The 15,797-nt window shown below is 49.6% G+C and overlaps 1 protein-coding gene across 6 annotated transcripts in view; it reads right to left on the bottom strand.

The window, feature by feature from the left end:
* Positions 1-15,161, bottom strand: part of BTBD16 (BTB domain containing 16) — a 56,700-nt gene extending 41,539 nt beyond the window's left edge. For 2 of the 6 annotated variants that reach the window (XM_061403733.1, XM_061403730.1), the window contains exons 1-5: positions 14,886-15,160; positions 11,133-11,431; positions 10,059-10,110; positions 8,096-8,247; positions 1,305-1,378 (exon numbers count right to left, since the gene is read on the bottom strand). In XM_061403733.1, the coding sequence (XP_061259717.1) occupies positions 1,305-1,378; positions 8,096-8,247; positions 10,059-10,076 (244 nt within the window). In that variant the 5' untranslated portion in view covers positions 10,077-10,110; positions 11,133-11,431; positions 14,886-15,160. Of the gene's footprint in view, positions 1-1,304; positions 1,379-8,095; positions 8,248-10,058; positions 10,111-11,132; positions 11,432-14,885 lie in introns of all 6 variants that reach the window. The other 4 variants (XM_061403731.1, XM_061403732.1, XM_061403728.1 and 1 more) reach the window with 4 other exon arrangements.
* Positions 15,162-15,797: the final 636 nt, after the last annotated feature.

Here is a 15,797-nt window from a genome sequence, read left to right as displayed (position 1 = left end):
CTGGGGTTCACCAGCCCCACCTCCTATACTTATTGGCTTTGTTATTATTTTGACTGTGTGACCTTGGGCACCTGTTTCCTCTTCTGTTACAATTATTGTTATTCACCAGCTTTACGATGTTGTTCGGTGCTGGGAGTCGAGAACCTGGGTTTTCATCTCAAATCTTGGGTCACCCTAGGTGACAGACTGGCTCTGCTGGATTAGAAGGAACTTTCCCCCAAGACAAGATTGCAGAGAAAGGGCAGAACTGCAGATAAAGAGTGTCCCCGCCCCCCCACTTCTGCTTTCAGGCTGGCAACGCAGGGCTGACAACACAACCCGTCTGGAACTCTTTCTCCCGAGTCTGGAGACAGCCTCACAGTACTTCTCACCCCCCTCCCACCCCACCATCAACCAGAATTGAAAGGTAAAAAGAAATCGATGAGCCTCCACTGGAGAGGGAGGCTGGCTCTGACCTCAGACGGCCATGCTGTGGGGGGGGGGTTTATCCCTAAAAGCTCCACCAAGGAGCTGACTGTCCAGGCCCCTCGTGGAGCTCAGTGGGACTTTCCCAGCTGGACAGACCCAGTCTGATGCCTCATCCTACTGCAGATTAGTCCTCTTGGATGAATGCAGATGTGGGCGTCCAAGTGTGACTGCTTAGACCCCGAGGGACCCAGAACAGCTGCCCCAGGCTGGATGAGCCTCTGCTTCGTCTTCCAATCCAGTCTACTTAGTAAACTCGGCAGGTCTATATTCATCACGGCCATTAGCATATGAAAATGTGTTTGCCAAGCTTGATTTCATTCGTTGTGCTTTTGGGAAATAATTTTGATGGCACCTATTTACATGTTGGGAATTCCCAGTGAAATGAAATGAAGTGAAAGTCATGTCCAGGTCTCTGCGATGGCATGGACTATACAGTCCATGGGATTCTCCAAGCCAGAATACTGGAATGAAGCCTTTCCCTTCTCCAAGGGATATTAGTGGTAAAGAACCCGCCTGCCAATGCAGCAGTCATAAGAGATGTGGGCTCCATCCTTGGGTCAGGAAGATCCCCTGGAGTAGGAAATGGCAACCCGCTCCAGGATTCTTGCCTGGAACATTCCATGGACAGAGGAGCCTGGCAGGCTGCAGTCCATGGGATTGGAGAGTCGGACACAACTGAAGCGATTTAGCACACGTTACACGTGGGACATTGTGCAGTCAGCAAGAACAGAAGCTTCCAGACTAGTGACCTGGCCACTGGTTTTCTTCCACAGAGACCACATGATGCCTCTGAGATTAGCAACGTTCTGAGGAGTTCACTGGTGACAGGAACTCACCTGCCTCTCTGCTTTGGATGGTCTTGTTCTTCAAATTCTCAGGGAAAATCCTCTGAATTTGTGAAATGCATAACCTCAAGAAAAAAAAATACAAACACAAAAAAAATCCAGGAGTTAACACTGACATTTTTCTTGATCTGCAACAAGTTATCATTCCAGTGTAAGCATCCCTAAAGCATTCCTGAACCAAACTTATCACCTCTCTCCTGTTGGGACAGTTTCCTCAGGTCCCCAGGGGTCTACCAGTCTGACAAACTGTAAGCTCTGTCTGATGACCAGCTCAAATCACTCATTCCTGTTGTCAGTTTGTGAGCATCCTTACCACGGACGTATGTGAGGTTGCATCTGGATGCTGAATGACACCTCTTTGGGTAAGTGTCTAAAACAAAGCCTAGCATATAGTAGGTGCTCAATAAATAACCGCTGGAGAAAGGAAGAGAGGGTTCTGCACATGTCTGGGAAATTAACTCAGCAATACTTCTGGTTAGCGTCATGCATGCCCCAATGTGTCCACCATCAAACTCAAAATCTTCCCAAGGGAGTTTCCCAGTAGCCTAGCGGCTAAGATTCTGGGCTTTCACTGCCATGGTCCTGGGTTCAATCCCTTCTCAGGGAACAGATCCTGCAAGCTAAGCAGCGTGGCCAAAAAATGAAGAAGAATCCACCCTGAGCCAGACCCCAATCCTCTGCCAGGATATAGCACCACCCGCCTCCAGTTGCCCAAGCCAGTATCCTGAGTGTTGTCTCACCTGATCATTTGCCCAGATCTAATGGAATGTCTTTTGAATTCATCCATATCTCCTTGGGTGAATCCTTGCCCTTGTTACTGTGACCTTCATCCAAGCCACCAGTATCTCCCCCCAGTCGCTGCCAGGTACCAGGCGTCCATCTGGTGCCCTCTGATGCACACCGCACACTGCAGCCTGACCATCTGAAACGCCAGTCTGATCTTGCCTCTCTCCTGCTGAGAATCTTCGATGTCTCCTCCATTGCTCCCAGGGGCAAGCCAGCCTCGGTAGCGTGGCTAACCAGCTTGTGCCTGTCTCTGCAGCCTCATTTCCCTGCACTGCCTGCTCCAGCCCTTCTCAAGAGTCGGAACCCAGCACCTCTTGCTTCCCATCTGTGGACGCATAGCTCCCTCTCCTTCTCAGTGGACGAACGTCCACTCGTCCTCCAGATAAGCTTAGTGTTTGTTTCCGCTGGGGAGGCTAGGTGGGAAGCCCTAAACACCGCCTGTCCCGAGATTTCCCCCTGTTAAAACTCCTTCTGCAGGGTCTTCTAGTCACCTATTTCCCCACACGCTCTCTGGGTTAGGCTCCGCAGCCTTTAGAGACAAAGTCGGTGTTTTATTTACTGCTGCAGCCCAGGACTCTTGCCTGGAAAATCCCATGGATGGAGGAGCCTGGTGGGCTGCAGTCCATGGGGTCACTAAGAGTCAGACATGACTGAGCAGCTTCACTTTCACTTTTCACTTTCATGCATTGGAGAAGGAAATGGCAACCCACTCCAGTGTTCTTGCCTGGAGAATCCTAGGGACAGGGGAGCCTGGTGGACTGCCATCTATGGGGTTGTGCAGAGTCGGACACGACTGAAGCGACTTAGTAGCAGCAGCAGCCCAGGCAAGGCCATGATGAATGTGCTCAATAATATCAAGGATTGGGTGGTGACAAAGATAAGACTCTTTCCCCTCAACACTAGATTCATCCCACTGAGCAAGGACAGGCAACAAAGCTGGAGTCACACATTCACAGTCATTCCAAGAAATCCAACCAGCCAAGGGACACTCGCCACAATCCAGCCAGGGTCGCCTTTGCCATGCTGTTTTCCCGTGATGCCGGAAATCTTGGTGGACCAGGGTGTCTGCAGGAGGGCTTGGGTGGGGGAGCCTGTGTACAGAATAATATTGACCACATGCTGCCATTTCCAAGCAGAAATGATGATTGCAAGTGACTCAGCCTCAGGAAGGCAGTGGGAGCTAGACTTGTTTATCCCACAGGAGCAGGGGGACTGACCCAAGCCAGACTCCAAGCCCCTAGTGGCTTGGGTCACACATCTGGCAATGGCTGGCTAAGGTCAGGAGTTCAGGCTGTGATCTCAAAATGGAGCAACAGATTTTGGAAATAATGGGGCAATGGCCATGAACTCAACTATCCTCAACAAACATTCGAGTCATCGGTTGAGCCAGGAGACGGCAGGCAACAGAAGTAATCCCACTGCCTTTTCCTGGTGTCTTGGCTGCTTGCCAAGAAAGATCGTTTATTCCGCAGGCTCTGCAGCTCCCGAAGTTGAGGCTAATTTCAGGCTCATCGGAAAAGCTGATGGAACACATGGCATCTGTGAGTTGTCCTCTTCACTCTGTGGGACTAAGTGGCCTGGGATGAAGCAGGATGTTGGGAACATGCTGTAAGTCTGGGGCTCACTCCCAAGATAGAGAAATGAGAGAAGAAAAGGTAGGGGGACACTTTCCTGGCAGTCCAGCGGTTAAGACTTTGATTTCCAATACCGGGAGTGTGGGTGCAATCCCTGGTCAGGGAGCTGAGATCCTACATGCTTTGGAGCCAAAAAGCCAAAACATAAAACAGAAGCAATATTGTAACAAATTCAACGAAGTGAAGTGAAAGTCACTAAGTTGTGTCTGACTCTTTTGCTACCCCATGGACTGTAGCCTGCCAGGCTCCTCTGTCCACCGGGATTCTCCAGGCAAGAATATTGGAGTGGGTTGCCATGCCCTCCTCCAGGGGATCTTCCCAATCCAGGGATCGAGCCCAGGTCTCCCGCATTGCAGGCAGATTCTTTACCAACCGAGCCACCAGGGAAGCCCAAGAATACTGGAGTGAGTGGGTAGCCTACCCTTTCTCCAGGGGATCTTCCTTGACCCAGGAATCAAACAAACCAGGGTCTCCTGCATTGCAGGCAGATTCTTTGCCAACTGAGCTACCAGGGAAGCTCTAACAAATTCAATAAAAGACTAAAAAGAGAGAGAGAAGAAAAGAGGAAAGTCTATTAAGTTTCTCAAAGACAAAAAGACTTCCTGCAGCAGACCACCCAAAGGGCTTCTGACTTGATACCTTCGACATGCAAAAATGAAGGGGAGTGAGTGTTAGTAGCTCAGTCGTGTTCAACTCTCTGTGACCCCATGGACTGTAGCCTGCCAGGCTCCTCTGTCCTTGGAATTCTCCAGGCAAGAATACTGGAGTGGGTTGCCATTTCCTTCTCCAGGGGATCTTCAACATGCAAAACTCCAATTTAATTTTCTGGGAAGAGTAATGCAGACTTTGGACCCACCTCTGGGACTCAGTGCTTCCCTTCCTAAGAGGGAAACGGGGACCACGTGGTGGTCGCTAGGGGCATAAAACGGCTGGTTCTTGGTACACTTGGCGCTGAGCACTCAGTTCTATCAGCGCTACCCCATGGATCATGGTCTCTGGTCCACCTCTCCCAGAACTGCTCTCTGATAAAAACCGATGGGTTCCTTTATATCCTTGGCTCTTAGAGTGGCCTCTTCCCACTCTCCGAGTGGACTCGGCACTGAGATCAGAATGGGAGCAAACATGAGGCAGGATCACCTTTTCCCAGAGTCCAAGCCCCCTAAGCCTCCGGGGAGAGGTCCTTCCTCAGCCGTACTTCTTCATCCTGGATCTCTGGGTTCAGATGTTAGCTGTGTCCGTACATGCCAAAGAACCCCAGGGACACCGCATGACACGTGTTAATTGGGTATTTATTTCCCAGACTCCGTTCTAAATTCTCACTAAATTATGTCGCATAAATTCCCACGACAACCCTGTAAGAGAGCATCCCCAATATGCAAATAAAGAAACTAAGGCACAAAGAGGTTAGGCTGTTGGCAAGGAGCCTCATCTCTCAGGTTCCTTCTCCCCGCAGTCCACACCCCAGTCCCAGTGGAAGGAAGCATAATGAAGAGCCAGAAGAGACAGAGAGATGGAGTCGTTGGCATCTCTGAGTGATGGAGCCAAAAGCTCATTGTGTCACAGAAACCCACAGACCCAACCACAAGTACTGGCCAGCTGGGCAGAACCCAGGGCATTGACCTATGAGAGGCACAATTACATTTCTGAAATAAATGCGAAGCTGGGAGCTAGTTAACTCAGCTTTCCACTGCCAGTGATCTGCTTTACAGAACTTGTGAAATACGGATTGATCCAGCGCCTGTCAAAGTCAACAGCGCCCCCAAGTGGGAGAAGCAACAATAACAGCATTGGCGCCAAGAACAGGATTGCTGGTGGGGGCGGGCTGAGGGCTAGGGGGCAAGTGCCCAAGGACGTGTGTGTCGTGAGTACCGTTCAGGACTCCACCCTCCCCGTATCGATCTTGTTAGCTGACAAGTCTGAACGTGCAGAAGGGTTACCAGAATAAGTCCTTTATTTTATTACCTAAATTAAACAAAACCTTTGTTAGGCTCTCCAAGTTTATGTTTCCCACGACCACAAGGAATAAATCCCCACTGAGGAAATAAAGAAGATGAAATTTTGTGTTTGTTAAAGAAAAGCAGTTCCTCCCACACTGTAGTGGACCGCATCCATGGCCCCAAATACACAGCCTTTTCCTGCAGGAACTCCAAAGTGTCTTTCCTGCCCCTTGACTTTGATTTTGATCATGTGACTTGCCTTGGCTGATGGGATGTTAGCGGACATGAGGTGGCTGAAGGTTTGAACAGCACAGGTGCAACTGGGCTTGCCCTCTTACCCTCTGCTGTCACCACGACAAGGACATGCCCAGGCTAGTCGACTGTCTCAGGAACACGACAAGGGGCTAATGGAGCAGATGAAATTCACAGTTGAGCTGAGCCTATGTGGACTGAGCACCTAGGTGCTCTAGGCCTAGGTGATCGCCTAGGTGGGACACCAGTCATTGGCTGACAGAGCACAGGGCTGACATTCCCCCAAATCGAAGGCCAGGATTAGTACTTAAAACTGCTGCTCAGGCTATAAAGATTCATCTCTATTCATTGAGCATCTAACTATTTGCCAGGAACAACACTGATCATTTTCAGTATACCATCTGATTTAATCCTCCAGCTTGCTCTTCAAGTGTGTGTGTGTGTGTGTGTGTGTGTGTTGGTTGTTCAGTTGTGTCTGACTCTTCGTGACCCCATGGATTGTAGCCCTCCAGGGTCCTCTGTCCATGGAATTCTCCAGGCAAGAATACTGGAGTGGGTTGCCATTCCCTTCTCCAGGGGATCTTCCCAACCCAGGGATCGAACTCATGTCTCCTGCATTGCAGGTGTATTCTTTACCATCTGAGCCACCAGGGAAGCCTTAAATCTACAACTCTTCAAGGGAGATGATATTATCACCATTTCACAGATGAGGAAACTGAAGCTCAAGGAGGTTAAGCCACTGGCTAAAGGTCACAGAAAGAGTGAATGTAGGAGAAGGAATTTCAACCCTGTCAAATAAGACTGCTGTGGTGATGCTAGTGGTAAAGAACCCGCCAAGAGCCCGCCTGCCAGTGCAGGAGACATAAGAGATGTGTATTCAATCCCTGGGTCAGGAAGATCCCCTGGAGGAGGGCATGGCAACCCACTCCAGTATTCTTGTCTGGAGAATCCCATAGACAGGGGAGCCTGGTGGGCTACAGTCCATAGGGTTGCCAAGAGTTGGACACAACTGAAGCAACTTAGCATAGCACAATAGTCCTAAAGCCCAGCACCAATGGCCATCACCCCCAGGCCACCACCCCCAGCTTAGCCAAGTGCCAATGGCCACCACTCCCAGCTTAGCTCAGCGATTTCGCAAACCGAGTCCCAGAGACCTCTGCCCCTGTGGCCCAGTCACCATCCTCAGGTTTCTGGATCAGTTTGCCTATATTCCCAGGCCCAGCTCCAGCTCCTGGCCCTGGCGCTAAGGAACACAACAAACTTTGGCAAAAATCCTAAGATTTCTTCAGGGCTCTAACCAAACAAAATATAAAATAAATTCAAATTTGTTTAAGGCCATGAGTAGCCAGTGCCAAAAATAGCAACTCATAGCATTCAACTTTTTTTTTTTTAAGCTGGGTTCATCCGAGAATTTGGAGACCAAATCCAGATGGGTTTCGGTTTATTCACGTGTGCAGTACCATCATCCGTGGGGTGGGGGGCAACAGAGAGAGGCTGGCTGGTGGGTCTAGAAAGAGAAGACGTGGCTACTTGCTCAGTAAACGTGGAACCAGGAGCTCTTCTGGGCCAGGTGCTGCCCAGGCACAGCCCACACTCAGGTAGATCAGACTGAGTGCTCACAAGGCAGATGCCACCGGTCCAAGGAAGTAGCAGCAGCCAGGCAGGACCAAAGGGCCAAGGAAATGAAGTGTTTCTTTGGCAAAGAGCTCCAGCTCTGCTTCCCCAGGAAAGGCAGGAAAGAACTTGTAACCTAGAGAAGTGATGCTCCAAGCCATCTGCTTAGAACACTCTGGGAGGGACCAGGGAGCCGGCTTCTCCCCCTGCTGGACATGCATGTTCCTGGGGATGCGAGTTCAAACTCTGAGCGGGGCCATCTCGCTGTGTTTGTCAAGAATCCAACTGATAAACTCAGAATCCTCTTAGGGTCCAAAGTTCCCAGTACAAAGGAAAATCTGGGGAAAAAAATTCTCCGTTTCTCTGGACTTTTATCACCACCCACAGACGTTCTCAAAGGAAGTTGTCACCCTGACCCTGTCCATCCTTAAGGGCTGGTCCCAAAGGCAGCCTTTTTGCAAATACCCAGGACAGCCCACCTGCCCAACCAGTGTGGCCCAAGTACTGGGCACTTCCCAGAAGGGCAGTTCACCCTGCCGTGGGCCTTTGAGCTTCCTACCTGTCTGGGTTCTTCAGAACTTCATCAAAGTCTATGTTGGCAGCCTTGCACATCTGGGAGAGCCCCAGGAGGTCTCCCGAGAAAGGCTGTCTGGGGAAACGCCACCGGTTGGTTGAGCCAGCGATTCGGCGTTCCAGCCGGGGTTTCTGCTGCTTGGGAAGCAAAGAAAGAGAGAATGTCTTTTTCTTTTAACCTCTCATAAATACCAGATTTTCCAAACTGTACAACAGAAAGGAAATTTAAGACAAAATTTAAAGAGCTGGTTAATTTTCAAAGCTGGCCAATATTTCTCCAGAGTCACATTCTCAAGGCAAATCTACTGCATTTAGGAAACAAGACTTTAAGCCACAAAGTAACCTGGAATTTAGCATCTGGGGCAGGAGGTGCCAGGGAGAAAGATACCAAACTTAGGAGATCTGGGGCAGAGACTTTTTGTTTTTTTAATTGCACTAAAATACACAAAACGTCTATTTTTGTTTTGTTTTTTTAATGCTGAAGCTCCAGTACTTTGGCCACCTGATGCAAAGAACTGACTCAGTGGAAAAGACCCTGACGCTGGGAAAGATTGAAGGCCATTTCTCTGGACTTTCATCACCACCCACAGACATTCTCAAAGGAAGAAGAAGGGGACAACAGAGGATGAGATGGTTGGATGGCATCACCAACTTGATGGACATGAGTTTGAGCAAAGTTCGGGAGTTGGTGATGGGTGCTTTGATCCCTGGTTGGGAAGATCCCTGGAGAAGGAAAAGGCTACCCACTCCAGTGTTCTGGCCTAGAGAATTCCGTGGACATCCATGGGGTCACAAAGAGTTGGACACGACTGAGCGACTTTCACTCACAACCATGACAACTATGCATTCAGACGATGCAGAATGTTGTCATCACTGCAGAAGCAGGCTTTCTGCTTATCGAGTCATCCCCTAATTCCCCCCTCTCCCACTCCCTGGAAACCACTCATCTGCATTCTGTCTCTATGGATTTCTTGAAATTTTATATAAATGGAATCCTATAATAGTGGCCTTTTATGTCTGTTTTTTCCCTCGGCATGCTTCAAGGTTCAGCCACGTGCCAGAATTTCAGTCCTTTTGACACTCCATTGTGTGGACAGACCACCGTTTGTTTGTCCATTCATCAGCTGATAGAATGATACTTGGATTGTTACAACCTTCTGGCCACTGGCAGTAGTGCTGTGAACATTCATGTATGCGTTTCTGTTTGAACACCTGTTTTCAGTTCTTTGGGTATCACCCCAGGACCGGAACAGCTGTGTCACTGGGCAGAGACTTTTCCTTAGACATCTTCTTGAGGGCCTAGGATTCAGCAATTTCCTTAAGGAAGCCGTCCCAATAATGCATGGATGTAAAACCTCAGGTGTGGCGGCTCAAGGAAACTTATCCAGGACAACTGCACCACGAGAGACCCATAGGAATGGGTGAAATTGATTCTAAGCCACACCAGGTACCAGCAAGGTGGTGGGGAGGCAAGGGACCACGGAACGGAGGATCTGATTTCAAGTCTTGTTTCTGCCATGAACTAGTTGTGTGACCTTGGGCAAAGTATTTGCTCTTTTCATCCTCTTAGGCCTCATAGGTTAAATGGGAATAATGCCAATGATAATGAGGATGAAGGTGACTATGAACCATGAGGATGAAGATGCTGTTAAAATGATAAAATAAAAGTTTGGGAACTCTGCTTTAGTATAGCGCCTGGAATATGGTGGATGATTTTGGAGTCTGAATCTAGATACAGCCCTGCTAAAGTGTGAACAGTGGTCTCTGACCGTGGGGCTCCAAACACACGCCCCCCCCCCCCAACCCCCGCCACCAGCAGAGTCAGCCAATAAAGCCTGAGGTCCCTGGGGGTGTGGGACCATCCCCCTGAGGGAACCCAGTGGCACACCTGTCACCCAGCGCTTCTGTTCCTCACCATCGCCTGCCCTCCGTGAAACTGAGCTGCTTACCGGATTCAGCATTTTCATGAAGGATCCCAGAGATTGCACAAAAGAGAAGCACCTGGAAGGTGAAAGAGGCAAATTTTAAATTTTCAAAAAACTTCCAAAGGGTGTTTTCAAAACATTATGGAGGAGATTGGCTCAAAGAATCTTTATTTTGCCACAAAAGGAATGAGTAAGCCTCAAATGTGACTGAGTGATCAAATCAAGTGAAAATCTAATTTTTGAAGGTACATTAGTAGAAAGATGATTCCCTGCTATTGTGCAGGGAAAGTGGCTCAGATAAAGCAAACTAGGAGCTAATCCACAATTTTCCACTCTTTACCCAGGTGATGGGAACCAATGGAGACCTATATGTGGACTGATCATGTAACCTGTCATTCAGATCAGGGCACTAAAAGGGGTGATATTAACAGTTACATCTGGACAGTATACGTTGGCCAGCACTGTCCTGGAGCGTTAGATTGGAAATAAAGTGCACACTGCGGGGAAGGATAGTGGGGAAGAGATAGGGAGTTTGGGAAGGTCACGTATGCACTGGTATAATTAAAATGTATCCAACAAGGACCTACTCTTTAACCCAGGGAACTCTACTGGATGCTATTTGGCAGCCTGGATGGGAGTAGGGTTGGGGAAGAATGGATACATGTATCTGTATGGCCGAGTCCCTTCCCTGTTTATCTGAAACTATCACAACATTGTTTGTTAATCAGCAGTACAAAATAAAGCATCTTTTTAAAAAAGAAAGAAAGTGCACAGCGAGTGTAATGTGCTTGAATCATCCCCAAACCACCACCCCAGTCCACCCCAGTCCATGGAAAAACTGTCTTCCATGAAACTGGTCCTTAAGGCCAAAAAGGCTGGGGACCGTCGCCTTAACGGGTTTTGAGGGTCAGTTCCTGGGTCACTCTAATCGGCAGGAGCTACCTGCGAGGGTGCCTGAGCTCTCAGACCCCCCCTGCCTCCCAGCCCAGACCCCCCGAAGCCCTCCTCTGCCAGCTGACCACATGGAACCAAGTCCAAGCAGTGCCCATCACTCGGGATGTCCTCTGTCTCCAACACGGATGGAAGTACCAGCGATACCTGCTGTCCTGAGGCTCCTTGGCCCCCGCGGGTGTGCTGACGGGGGAGCTAGCGGAGCGGAGGCACTCTTGTTACGTCGGTCTCTGAACGACAGGACAGCTGATGGCCCTTCACCTTCTGGGGCTGAATGCTCGGAGCGCTCATGACACGCGGGGCTCACTCTTTTCTTCCTGAGGGCAAGGAGCTTTGGCAGGGGAGCCGGCCTTTGGTTTCCTCGGGTCTTTGTGGGCACCATGGCAACATCAAGGAAGGTTCTGAGCACTTCCTGTTCTAGGCTCAGTCCCCTTGCAGGCTGGGGGCTGTGGGAGGGATGCAGTCTTACAGAGACCAACTGGGGTGCCACCGACCTCCACCTCAATCGCCCTCCTTAGGCGTGCAGTGTCATTACTGTTTCTATGTAGTGCCAGGCTTCTTACAGTGCCTGGGGGAACGCAACACTTTAAAAGGGGCCCACGGTGAGAACCAACCCCCAAATCCTCAGGCCTCATCTGTAACGTAAGATTAGACTAAATGGTAATGATGACCCTGTAAGCGAGACAGCAAAAGAGGCACAGATGTAAAGAACAGACTTTTGGACTCTGTGGGAGAAGGCGAGGGTGGGATGATTTGAAAGAATAGCATTGAAACATGTATATTATCATATGTGAAACAGATCGCCAGTCCAGGTTCGATGCATAACACAGGGTGCTCAGGGCTGGTGCACTGGGATGACCCTGAGGGATGGGATGGGGAGGGAGGTGGGAGGGGGGTTCAGGATGGGGAACACATGTACACCCATGGCTGATTCACGTCAATGTATGGCAAAACCACTATAATATTGCAAAGTAATCAGCCTCCAATTAAAATTAAAAAAAAAAGATTAGACTAGAAGGTTCTCATATTGCTCCCAGCCTTGACACTCTGGGGAGCTCCTTTCCTAGCTCTAGTATCCAGAAATGCTTGGACAGAAATATTTAAACAAAAATTGGAGTGTTTTATATTATTCAACAGAGAAGGCAATGGCAACCCACTCCAGTACTCTTGCCTAGAAAATCCCATGTACAGAGGAGGCTGGTAGGCTGCAGTCCATGGGTCGCCAAGAGTCGGACACGACTGAGTGACTTCACTTTCACTTTTCACTTTCATGCATTGGAGAAGGAAATGGCAACCCACTCCAGTGTTCTTGCCTGGAGAATCCCAGGGATGGGGGAGCCTCATGGGCTGCCATCTATGGGGTCACACAGAGTCGGACCCGACTGAAGTGACTTAGCAGCAGCATATTATTCAAAGCTGTGCCTATGACTTACTTTGCTGGTAGATGATGTTTAATCTGCTCTCTCTGAGAACTGTCTAAAAGTCGGGGACAAGGCTGAGACCCTTCATTGCAGGGGTCAAAGTGGAATCTCACAGTGTTCTTCTCGGTGCCTTGGTCTGTGAAGCCTGTGAGGCAGGGAGGTGGGACCCTCCTCTATCACACCTGTGAAGCCTCGCCCATCGAAGTCCTGGACCTCCACCCCAGGGCTCATCGAAACGCCAACAGTAAAAGGGGCCTGGAGTTAGTGCAGCTCGTTAAGGCCTGAGGGTCTTCAAGCACAGCCTCTTCTAAGTCACATAAATTATACAGCAAGATAGGAGAGTAGCTACTCTGCTGCTGCTGCTGCTGCTGCTGCTGCGTCGCTTCAGTTGTGTCCGACTCTGTGCGACCTCATAGACGGCAGCTCACCAGACTCCCCCGTCCCTGGGATTCTCCAGGCAAGAACACTGGAGTGGGTTGCCATTTCCTTCTCCAATGCATGAAAGCGAAAAGTGAAAGTGAAGTCACCCAGTCATATCTGACTCTTCACATCCCCATGGACTATACAGCCCACCAGGCTCCTCCGTCCATGGGATTTTCCAGGCAAGAGTACTGGAGTGGGGTGCCATTGCCTTCTCCGGTAGCTACTCTACCTACTGGTAACTGTGCCCTAGAAACTATAACACATTTGATCAAGGAGAGGCATCTCCGAATGTACTTCCCTCTTCACCCTCAGCTCTGTGGTTCTACCCCCCTGACACCCACTTCCTGCTGTGCAGTCGGTGACAGAGGAGTGTCCGCTGGGGGCTTACACACCCCTGTGTCCCCCCAGAGCCCAGCACCAAACTCGGCCCCTGGAACATGCTCAACAAACGTCTCAGCTTGGATAACTGGAGGAACCAGTCCCTACCCACCGCTCTGTCTTTGCACATGGATGAGCACTGTGTGTGTGTATGTGTGTGCGTGTGCATTTCTCTGTGGGTCAAGGTTCCATCTCAGCAGAAGTTTGTCTGCAAATAAGCAGATTCACTCCCTCGCTGTGGCTCCCTTTTATCCACCCAGCTTTCTCCAGTCACCTGTCCCTGGAGTGCAGGGCCCCATGTAAGATTTCAGTTTAAGTTTGAAAGATCTAGCAATCCCACTCACTCCACTATGGGCCACACTCCCCGATGCTCTCAGGTACCACTTCTTAGGGCACAGAAAACAGGCCCTTGGGCGCCCTCTGGTGTCCACTCTAAGAAAGCATCCCAGGGTGGCCCACTTCTCTGTCCATTAACAGGAACCCTGGCCTTGGCTGTGTACATCATTTCCTCCAGTTCTAAGCTCGAGCATCCAGCCTAACAGCTCGTTCTAAGCTGAACGTCCTTTTTACATACATCTCTCCACAAATCTTGGGAGCTGAGTTACTAGCCAGAGTCAAAAACAACAAATACAAATAAATGGAAATGCCGCCCCAGCATGCTTCCCTAAGGGCTTCAGATGGCAACCGAACAACAAATGCTTCCCTAAAGCTCTTTTTCTGGTGGTGTCCAGTTGCTTGGATGTGTAGTGACCCAGCCCCATAGGCCCAGACAAGTCAGAAATCCCAAGACTTCGGTGGTCCCATGCGGGGAGCGAGCTCCGCCCCTGGCAAAGGTCATGAGGAAGGAGGCTTGGCATACGCAAAGGCGGGATCAAGCCTCAGGAGTCTCCCTGGAAATTCTCGAGCAATCTACCCCCAAAACCAGAGTCTGCCTACTTTCTGCTTTGTGCTTTCACCTACACCTCTGACTTTACGGGGGGGGGCTGTCCCCCACTACCTCTCTGAAAAAGAGTTAGCTTACAGCTCCAGTTAATAATTCCTGGGTGTGACAGTGTTTCAACCTACAAACTCCCTTGGAAGTCCTCTAGCCTGCCTGAATAGGTTTTTCTGGCCACATGTGATTGCTCAGAGCCTCCAAACTGTGAGAGGCATGAGATGTTCTAAACTGTCTAAATACAGATTCCTTTGAGCAGTTAAAAGATTGATTAGAAATTGTATTGGTGAAGGGATTTTCACTTGTTGGGCCAATGTTTGCTGCTAAGTCTCCATATCCCTTACCTGCTGTGTCCCTGGCAGTGTATTGATTAATATAATTGGTGTAAATAGTAGCTTTAATGTTTGTAACCTGGGACCCTTGAATTAATTCTTTTTCTTGTTATACCCCACCACACCTTTGCTCTGTAGGAATGCAACTTTATCTAATGCTTTTTGGAGGCTGGCGCCTGACTTTAGAATAATCACCTTTAGAGAAAAAGGCCTCCGGGCCAGAAGATGATGCAAATCACCTAAACTTTTGTATATGATAAGTTTGCAGGAAGAAAGCCTGGCTTACTGCATGACTCTACCCCTTCCCCCATTATCCTCTATGCATAACTTAAGGTATAAAAACTACTTTGGAAATTAAAGTGAGGGCCTTGTTCACCGAAACTTGGTCTCACCATGTCGTTCTTTCTCTTACCTTCTGGCTGAATTATTCAGCCTCTTTTCTCCACTGAATTTCCTCACTGAGCTATCCTTATTTCAGCCTCTTTTCTCCACTGAATTTCCTCACTGAGCCATCCTCATTCTATTATTCTTTATATCCTTAATTAACGTTTAATTAAGCAATTGTTTCCCGATCCTCGCCGACGCTGTCCCCACTTCGAATTCCCTGGATCCACCGGGGCTGGACCCCGGCAGTCCCAAGACCTCACTTCAGGGGCTCAGACACCAAACCTCACTGAGTACAGCTCTGAGCTACAACCACATTGTACCAAAATCTCCCGTGCCATAGTGACAGGACTCCAGTGTGATGTCCATTTTATTCTAGAACACTCCAGAGATGAGGAGCTCACTACCTTCCCAGAGGGTCCCAGATGGTCCATTTCAGCCACTCCATCTGGTGACTCATATGGACAGGCGGTGGAATACATGGGAAGGAACACCTGATTTGGCTCTGGTTCTAGCACTGGCTTCCCCGATGGCTCAGATGGTAAAGAATCTGCCTGCTATGTGGGAGACCTGGGTTCGATCCCCAGGTCAGGAAGATCCCCTGAAGAAGGGAATGGCAACCCACTCCAGTATTCTTGCCTAGAGAATTGCATGGACAGAGGAGCCTGGCAGGCTACAGTCTGTGGGATTACAAAGAGCTGGACATGACTGCGTGACTCACACACACACCAGCACTGACTAGTTGTATGACCCTGGCCATGACTTTATCCTCCCTTGGTGGAAAGCGCAGACGCAGAGCCTCTGGGGCTGGCAGTTTGGAACATCTAGGTCTCAGAGCCTGAGTGTTCGCTCTAAAGTCTCTGGTTCTAGAAGAATCAGGGCCCTGACTCTGTGTGTGTGCAGTGGAAGGCCCCATAGATATCGGGATCAGCTGGCTCCC

This window comes from Bos javanicus, chromosome 26, assembly GCF_032452875.1.
Source record: "Bos javanicus breed banteng chromosome 26, ARS-OSU_banteng_1.0, whole genome shotgun sequence".
Taxonomy (NCBI): domain Eukaryota; kingdom Metazoa; phylum Chordata; class Mammalia; order Artiodactyla; family Bovidae; genus Bos; species Bos javanicus.
This window is presented reverse-complemented; position numbering and strand designations above follow the sequence as displayed.